At 44.0% G+C, this 9,998-nt stretch overlaps 2 protein-coding genes across 2 annotated transcripts; both read left to right on the top strand.

Moving 5' to 3' along the window:
• The first annotated feature begins 266 nt into the window (after nt 1-266).
• LOC117269285 (olfactory receptor 8G17-like) lies at nt 267-1,217 on the top strand. The gene has a single exon (XM_033646216.2). It carries the CDS (start codon nt 267-269, stop codon nt 1,215-1,217), a length of 951 nt encoding a protein of 316 aa, XP_033502107.2.
• Nucleotides 1,218-8,227: 7,010 nt separating this feature from the next.
• Nucleotides 8,228-9,188, top strand: LOC117245650 (olfactory receptor 8G17-like). Its single transcript, XM_033609132.2, has one exon. It carries the CDS (start codon nt 8,228-8,230, stop codon nt 9,167-9,169), a length of 942 nt encoding a protein of 313 aa, XP_033465023.2. The 3' UTR covers nt 9,170-9,188.
• The last annotated feature ends 810 nt before the right edge of the window (nt 9,189-9,998 follow it).

Genomic DNA, 9,998 nt, shown 5'->3' with positions numbered 1-9,998 from the left:
TGACGGAAGGTATGACTGATGTCCAAGCATCTGTTTCTTCACAATGTTTCTGTTTCTCATCATGTGTGATTAAAGAAAGACACGTCAGTAACATTCACTTCTTAAGCTTTCAGCTGTGTGCTGTGCGATACATGACTGTAGACCGTGTGTGTGGTGATGTTGGGAAAAGCTGAGGTATTAACTGTCTGTAGAACTTTATCTCTGATATGTAGATGTTCTGGACGTTCACTGTGGCATCAGCATCTGTGTTGTGTTCTCTCAGGCTGATGGAGAACGTCACGTACAACAGCTTCACCCTGCAGCTGGAGGGGTTAAACGTCACAAAGAATTCAACGTACGCTGTGTTTTTCTTGCTCTTGTTCTCCTACCTGGTTATAATGGTTTGCAATGTGGGCATCGCTGTTCTGATTTTCATTGATAAGAGCCTCCACCAGCCCATGTACCTGCTGTTCTGCAACCTGCCGCTGAGCGATGTCATCGGTAATTCAATCATGGTGCCTCGTCTGCTGATCGACATGCTGAAGCCTCCGTCTGAGCGCCTCATCAGTTATTATGAGTGTGTGGTCCAAGCCTTCACCACACACATGTTCGGGACCACTGCTCACACTGTGCTCATGATCATGGCGTTTGACAGATACGTGGCCATCTGTAACCCCCTGCGCTACGCCGCCATAATGACCAACAGGATGGTGATGAAGCTGACGGTGTCTGCCTGGGGAGTGGCTTTGGTTTTGGTGGGGATTCTGCTGGGTCTGACCGTACGGCTGAACCGATGCAGGACTCTGATCACAAACCCTTACTGTGACAACGCCTCTTTATTCAAACTCTCCTGTGAGAGCGTGTTCATCAATAACGTCTACGGCCTCACCTTCACTGTCGTCTTGTTCACAGCTTCCATCGGCACCATGGTTCTCACCTACACTAAGATCACTCTCGTCTGTCTGATGAGTAAGAACAAGTCTCTGAACAGTAAAGCTTTAAAGACCTGCAGCACTCATCTGGTGGTGTATCTCATCATGGTGTTCAATGGAATATCTATCATTACACTCCATCGCTTCCCTCAGTACACAGACTACAGAAAAATCTGTACCATCCTGTTCCACATCATCCCCTGCAGCCTCAACCCCATCATCTACGGTGTGCAGTCCAAAGAGATAAATAAGTTCTTGTCAAAGCTGTGTAAGTCTGAGAGGGTTTCACCGTCACTGAAAAGTTAGTTTCTGAGAGTTTGTTTTGCAAATGTATTTATACAAATATCATAATGTGCCCGATTGCCTCGTGTTTGTCTACTGTCAGTAAGTGTTCAGTTGGTTTAAAGCGCAACAGACAACTGTTCTGTGGGAAGCAGGCACGAATATAAAATACACTTTAAAATGATTCTTGATTCATAGATGAAAGACCTCAACAGCTCAGGAGGAGTCTGGCTTCACACAGCTCCTCCACAAGATGGTTTATTGCTGTTGTTCCAGTTTTCTTCATCGGCTTCCCGTTCATTTTAGAATTCATTATAAGATTTAGTTTTTAAATCTCTTATGGTCTGGCTCCTGACTGTTTATCTGATGTCTTGCTCAAATACATCCCCTCCTGACCCCTCAGACCCTCCACCTCTGCCCTACTAAATGTCCCCCAGAGCAGAACTAAACAGTGATGCTGCATTCAGTGTCTCAGGCGCTCGTCTCTGGAACAGCTTTCCAGAGGACGTCAGACTCTCTGATTCAGTCGAGGGCTTCAAACGAAATCTTAAAACCTCCTTTTAGAGCTTTTATCTATTAATTATCAGACCTAATGCGTATTTTTTATGTGTCTGTGTGATCAAATCTGATTCACTCTCATCTTTTATGTGTCTTTTCGCATTTTATTATGTAAAACAATTTGAGCTGCACCTGCTGTATGAACTGTGCTATACAAATAAAGTTATTATTATTATCATTATTATTATTATTGAGCACAGTTAAATAGACAGTCACTCCATGAAAATTAAAACTATATCATTGAATTAATACGCCTTTATAGAAAATAGCATGTTCACATGTCTTCTTAGATATATAACAGAAAGTATTATCAATTTGTGTTTTTATTATAAGTGCATAATTAAGTGATAATAATCAATAACTACTTCAATACTAAAAGTAATTAAAAACCTGTTCAAAACAAACTCACACAGGAGTAAATTCCTGCTAACACACTGATGTTTTTCTTCGATATATATATATATATATATATATATATATATATATATATTTGTTAGCACATCAATGACAGTTATGTTTTCCATATAAAAAAACTGTAAATAAATAAATAAATAATATGATGAAATGATTAAATTAGTCAAATGTAAGAAATAAAGGGTGAAAACCAACAACAGACCTGCTCAGTATGAAAATAACTCCACATAACTTGTGCTCAGAGGTTTGGATGGTTTATTATGAAAGTAATAAAACTTCAACGTTATGTTAACGCTGTTGTTCAGACACCAGGGGCCTGTTTCAGAGAGCAGCTTTAACAACACCTGAACTCTGAGGTGATGAACCCTGAATGTGCTCAGGTACAGAGCTCCGATATAACAATTCACCGTAGAGACGGGTAAATAAGAGACGGACCCTCCATAAAGATATCAATGCATGAATATGCCGACTGCACACACAAAAAGTCAGAGCGGGAAAATGTGAATAAATGAACACAATAAAGTGGGTGCATGTCATTGGTTCGACAGCCCATTGGTTCGACATCCCATTAGTCCGACTGTACGCGGTGCTGAACGGCTCGCGGCGGGCGTATGGTGCGCCGCGACCGGCTTGAGGCGGAGCAGGCTCACGGCTTATGTGTTTGTCACTTTCTTTTTCATTTTAACCCACACCATGATCTTTTCCTGACCCTAACCAAGTGGTTTTTGTGCCTAAACCTAACCAGACCTTAACCACAGGGCATCATGATGATTTCGGAACGGACTTCGGAACAATGAGTTTAATATGGTCGGAACAATGGGATGTCGAACCAATGGGCAGTTCCCTAATAAAGTTTCATTCAGTGTAAATCATGAATTCATCACTGGGTCACAGCCTACGTCACACTTTAAATATATTAGTACAGCTTTAATCTGAAGGGGACAAAACACAGGGGCCAAAAACTGAAGAAGAAGAATCCAGTCAAAGATTTTAAATATTAATATTTATATCAAAGACAGAGACATTACTGTGAGCTCACCATCTGATCCGGTGATGATGTGGATGATGATCTGCACTGTAAAAGACACAGAGGATACAATACAGTAGGTTTAAAATTTTAGACATCAGTTTGATCTTTCACCCAAAATGTGTTTGGTGACTTTATCTCAGCTGCTTCAACAAATGCTGAACATTTAGAAACAGCCACTGAAATTCTGTTCAAACACGTTCAGACTGTGTGCAGCGTATTTCAAGGGTCATTATAGGAAAACGTTCCATTTTGTGTCCCTCGAGCAAAACTGTGCTATAAATTAGGGATGGGCAAACGATCAAAATTCATTATTCGATCATCAAAAAAATTAACGATCAATTATCGATTAATTGATAAGCGAGTATTTCAAAAGAGAGAAAACAAAAGAGTGCAGTGCAGACTGTCGCCGCAAGAGAGCGCAGCTGCCCCAGTTTTGAGCTTCAACCCCCCAGGCCAAAGAGGAAGAATGGCGCGCATGCGCAGTTCACCCCTGGGTGTTTACAACCGTTGCCAGCCAGAGTTACAGGCTTCAGTTTTCAGCAAAACCTCCGTCTTTCAATGGCTTTGGAGAGCAATGAGAGTTTCTGATTTTTTGCCTGGCATAGGTCCAGTGGGGGTCTCGTAGGCCCGTCGAGCCACCGTGCTCGCCGGGCGGGGGGTCTCGTTGGCACAGCGGCTCGCCGGACCTATGCCAGGCATTGTAGGGGAAACACTGCGACTATCGATCAAAATTATTTGTGATCGATCAAAAGCCTTAACAATCAATCATCGATAATCGAAAATTGATGCCCATCCCTACTATAAATGTCAATAAACAATAAATACACTATAATCATTTTAGAATTTATTTTCCATGATATCTATTGTAACATTAAAACAATGTAAAAGTTTGTTTCTTTTGTTTTCAAAGAGCTTTAAACACTTGTTTGTATGAAGCATCATTCAAAAGCTGTAAAAATGGCCTGTCCCTCAACATGATTGTTCTACTTTTACTAGCTATTAAGGCCCAAAAAAGTCAAACTATCATAAAAACATAAACTTATATATAAAGCCTCAAGTGGTTTTATTCTTAATATCTGTAAAATGTTGTAAAAAACATCAATTTAGTCGGGTCGCCAGGTAGTCGTCAACCCTGTTACTGTTAATGAAAACACCCCTTCTGAAAGTTGCATCATTTCCTGGGAGTGAAATCAGCTTCCTTTTGTGAACATGCTGGTGAAAAGACAAATAAGTGTCCTCTTATTTTCATGATTGTTCTTAGAGTTATATAATGTTTGACAGAGAGGGAAGAGCTTATTGTGTCAGCCCTGTTTCCACAAAAGGACACGCTAAAAAGATAGTTGATAGAAATTTTTAAAAAACATAAATAACATGATTTAAGCCTCTAATGAATGCACACCATGTGGTCTCATGATCTTCACCACGTGGCTAGTAATGGCTGCCAAGAACATTTTTCGTCAACCCTGTTACCGTCAACCCTGTTACCATTCTAGCGTAACAGGGTTGACAAAAGTATGGTTTCGCGAGTACATGAAAATATACTTTCTGTACCAATAGTATTTACATTATATACATGGTTTTACAAGTTTCATCACTAGCTGAGAGGGAAATTGAAAAAAATGTGTACTTGGTAACCAAGTTTTTGAAATATGTCATAGTGTAAGGTATGGGTATAAGGTTTTCAAAAACCAAGTTGGGATAGCCACAAATTTCAATATGGCCCTCACTGGAGATTTGGATCTGCTCCAAATGGACCTATGGCTAAGCCATGCCCCCCTCCACTCACTCGGACAAACTATCAACATTCAGTGACCGGCGCTATGGCAGGTGTCACAGTACACGACATTTCACAGGAGGCAATTGAGTGGCACCAGGAAAACAGAGAGTGGTAGCATTAAAAAACCGAACACTCCTAATTATTGAATCACCAATTATCAGTGTGGTGGGAGGAAAGAGTGGACAGGGAGATGAAGGCTTTGTGCTACTAGAAGGAGACGGCGCCCTCTCAGCAGTCGCAGAGCGGGGCGAATTCACCTGTTGAGGATAAGCAGGCTGGACAGGCGGGTGCTGTGATGATGTGGAGCGGTCTGACACCGGGGGCTGTACACCACTGGACCGCAGGCAAGTCGAGCTGCTGGAGCGTCTGTTCACTGCCTCAATCAGCAGCCTGCGGCGGTGGGAGGAGGACTTCCCCGGCTGTTTGTTTTGCCGTCCCAGCGGACCGGGTAGCCACGCGGTCAGCATCCACAACAGGTGTCGCAACGACAGCAACAGGCGGTGAGGAGGCAGGTGAGAGAGGTGCAACAGCGGCAGACGGGGCGGTGCCACCGGCCACAGGTGAGGGAGACACAGCAGCAGCAGGAGGAGCGGTGCCCCCGGCCACAGGTGAGGGAGACGCAGCAGCAGCAGGAGGAGCAGTGCCCCCGGCCACAGGTGAGGGAGACGCAGCAGCAGCAGGAGGAGCGGTGCCCCCGGCCACAGGTGGAGGAGACGGAGCAGCGGCAGGAGGAGCGGTGTTGCTGGCAGCCGGTGGAGGAGATGGAGCGGCAGCGTGACGGGCCGCGAGAGCCGAAACAGCAGGTGCATCACCAGGATGCACCAGAGCCTCCTCCATCAGGATGGCGAAGCAGTTGGAGAGAGCCACAGGTGGGACTTGCCTCCCATCCGGATCTCCCTTTCGACCACGGGACGCCACTGCTGTCCAGGGCAGCTCAGATAGCTTTGGAGTGGAGCTGTACACCAGGACCATGGGCCCATTTCCTGAGCCGACCTCCGGCCCAGCTGACGGCGGCGTTGTGATGTCTTGGTCCGCGGCAGCAGCAGTGTTGAAAATGCCGGGTGTTCCTACATCCAGCAGTCCTTTGGAGGGGAGCCCACCAGTCTCAGCTGCTGCACCCTCTGGACGATTCGACACAGCATCAGCATACAGCGAGGGCAGCCAGGGAAGGGTGGTTGCAAAAGCCGAGGCCATCACTGACACCGAGGAGGTGGGTGAACGGGCCGCCGTCACAGCAAGACCGGATGACCGGAGAAAGGAGATCTGTTTTGACTGGGCAGCAGCCACGGCTATGTATCCCTCGATCATCCTGTTCTTTTTTTCCGAAGCTCTGATTTCAGCCTCTGGATGTCCTCCCAAAGCTGTGAGTACTGACTTGTGCAATCTATGCACACAGACATTAAGACTGAGTTCTGTTCATAAATAGCCTAAGTCATAAAACTGCACGAAACAGGTTTTAAAAGGCCCGGGCCTATGTGCTCGCGGTTCCGTGTTAGCACTTGCACATGACAGATCCGAAAAATACCTTACAATCTTCGTCCGATGGCTAAGATCCTTCATCCAGTTACATGGTATGGATCAAAAAGCAATGATTCAAACGTGTACCGACGGGATATGGGTAATACGTGGACGAAATTTGTTAAAAGTTTAAAAATCACAGTGCCTCCGATACGAGCTTCCTTCCTTCTCTTTCTCTCAAGCCAAAATTTACAGGTCACAGTGTACGCTTGTGAACCGCATCTGGTTGCCGTCACCATCAAAGACAACAAGTTAAAGTGCCACTGAAGTTAAGGTTTTTGGCTCAGAATATGAGAAAAGGATAACGGCCTTTTTACCATCTTTACCAAGAGTGTCTCTCCGTTAGTTTGGTGCTACAGTATTTACACTGAATCATTCAGCATAACGTTTGCCAACCTTTGTTATCTCTGCCATTACAGATAAGTTAATGAAGCTAAGCTCCAGAAGTTAACGTTAGCTTAACTAGAGCCCTTTGGACAACAGCTAACAATGATGTACGATCACCAAAGTACAAAACTAGAACAAAATAGGCTAATGAACTCCCAGCAAACAAGGTGACATGATGAACAACGCAGCTAGGGCTAACGTTAGGCTAACTTTAGCTAACGTTAGCTAGAGATGTTAAAGATAACTTTATATTTCTTTCCAGCAAAGTGACAATATGTTGCCTCAAACACAATGTTGACTTACCTTAGAACAGATGTAGACATCATTGTTAATCTTATTCACGTTGAGTTGATGTTGTGGTCTAACGTTACCACACAACTTTATCCAAAGGAGACACTTTTCTCGGTTGAGATGTGGTTTAAAGTGTAAAAAATACACCTCATGGCACGTTTTCATATAAAGACTCTCAAACACTCAGTTTCATTCTGCAGCTGCACCGCATCATCATAATCAGAAGCTAATATGTAGTGTCTAATATTATAGCAATTATATTCTGTTAACGGGACCGATCACATGATGAGAGATGATTATTCAAACATAGGCAGACCGATTTTTACAAGTTAAACCCCAGATTTTTTTTTCATATTATATGCAATAAACATTTTAGTAAAGGTGCTCGAACAGACTGACAGCTGTCTGTGTAGAGTCACAGTGTTAACTATGAATAAATAAGAACTATCACTCACAAAAATAAGGACATACAGAGGTTTTATTCTGAGCAGGAGGTGACGATCGTCTGATGATAATCAAGCTGACGTGCAGAAATCAGTGTACCCTGCACATTGTAACAGGACTTGGAGAGTCCATGACCAAAACGTGGATACGTGGCGAGGTCGCAGTGAGAACGTGTTGGTCATGTGGGAGAAAAAACAGGAGCTCTGGACTTTAATGGAATAATGACATAAAATAATAAAGACTAAATTATTCTATCTAATATGTTTTATTCCACTCTTTGTAAACAATATGACATCACCATAACAGCACGTTGTTGTTCTGTCACACGGCTCCTCTGAGTATCAGACTATGACTATTTAAAACTGCAGCTGAGGACAAGATCGTCTTTGTTGGTGCAAGACACAAGAGCCAACAGACAGACGGACGGACGGACGGACGGACGGACGGAGCAGAAGACTCAGAGCAGGTGACTGAAGTCTTTATTGGTGTAAAGTTACAGTTCTTCATATGTGGTTATGTTTTGCTCTAGTTTCTATTTTTCCTGCTTTAATGTTTTGTCAAACGACATTATCAGGTGTAAAGTTTTCAGGCTGTGACGTCTGTTCTCTCAGGCTGATGGAGAACTACACCTACAACAGCTTCACCCTGCAGCTGGAGGGGCTGAATGTCTCCAAGGACTCCGTCTACCCCGTCTTTCTCTTCTTCTTTTTCTCCTACATTTTCATCATAGTCATGAATGCAGGTATTGCACTTCTGGTTTTCACGGACAAGAGCCTCCACCAGCCCATGTACCTGCTGTTCTGCAACCTGCCGGTTAACGACATCCTGGGGAACTCCATCATGGTGCCTCGTCTGCTGTCAGACATGCTGCTGCACTCAGAGCCCCTCATCAGTTATTATGAGTGTGTGGTCCAAGCCTTCACCACACACATGTTCGGGACCGCTGCTCACACTGTGCTCATGATCATGGCGTTTGACAGATACGTGGCCATCTGTAACCCCCTGCGCTACGCCGCCATAATGACCAACAGGATGGTGATGAAGCTGACGGTGTCTGCCTGGGGAGTGGCTTTGGTTTTGGTGGGGATTCTGCTGGGTCTGACCGTACGGCTGAACCGATGCAGGACTCTGATCACAAACCCTTACTGTGACAACGCCTCTTTATTCAAACTCTCCTGTGAGAGCGTGTTCATCAATAACGTCTACGGCATCACCTTCACTGTCGTCCTGCTCTCGTCCTCCATCGGCACCATGGTTCTCACCTACACTAAGATCACAGTCGTCTGTCTGATGAGTAAGAACAAGTCTCTGAACAGTAAAGCTTTAAAGACCTGCAGCACTCATCTGGTGGTGTATCTCATCATGCTCATCAGTGGGTATATTGTCATCATCCTGCACCGCTTCCCTCAGTACTCAGACTACAGAAAACTTTCTGCCATTTTGTTCCACATCATCCCCGGAAGCCTCAACCCCATCATCTACGGTGTGCAGTCTGCAGAAATCTGCAAATCCCTGTCCAGGTTATTCCGATCCAAACCGGTCAACCCGTTATTCTGAGAATTCAAACATTTACAGATCAAATCATCACATGTCAGCTACACTGCCTTGTTGTATTTGAAACGCATGTTCATTTTATTTTGTGTCAGTTTACTAATTTGGTTAATTGTAGAAATTCTCTTTGGTATCATCAATCTGCTGCGACCGGCTGCACAAAACACACCTGGTTTGATTCATGAAACGTGAGCAGAATGAATTTGTGTGTGTTTCAGGATTCACCAACATGTTAGTGACTCAGTTCTTTGCATAGGTACCAACAAAATCTACACCTGCTGCTGGAGCCTGTGTTATTACTGCACATATGTTGTCATAATTAGAAATGACTCCTCTGCCCTCTTTACACACCACAGCCCCACACTGCATGTCATTTGTGTTTTATTTAATTATCAGAGACGCAACATGGGAGACATAAACTTTATTTCACGCTGAGTTTGATATGTGGATGTGGGATGTGTGCAGCTGCCACAGGGAGCAGCTGTCGGACAAACAACACACTTTTAATGAAGAACTGATGCCATGAGCCAAATTTAAAAACTTAAATACAAAATTGTTAAAGAGAAATAGTCACATCAGGACTAACAGAAGAAAATAAAATGTTTCTGTTAACCCCCCGTCAGCTAACATAACTTCAGTCTCAGCGTCAGTAAAGCTTTTCTTTCTCTGTCTTCATTTGCTCCATGTGTCTGCAGGTCGACAGGATGCACCTGTCCACAGTAACTATCATCTCCATGGTGTCACTGGATATTCTGTCAGTTTATGATTGATTGGGATTCATGATCATAAACACGTACCTACGATAGATCTGAGTTTTCTGCTGCGTTCATGAACC

Source organism: Epinephelus lanceolatus, chromosome 11 (assembly GCF_041903045.1).
Source record: "Epinephelus lanceolatus isolate andai-2023 chromosome 11, ASM4190304v1, whole genome shotgun sequence".
Classification (NCBI taxonomy): Eukaryota; Metazoa; Chordata; class Actinopteri; order Perciformes; family Serranidae; genus Epinephelus; species Epinephelus lanceolatus.
This window is presented reverse-complemented; position numbering and strand designations above follow the sequence as displayed.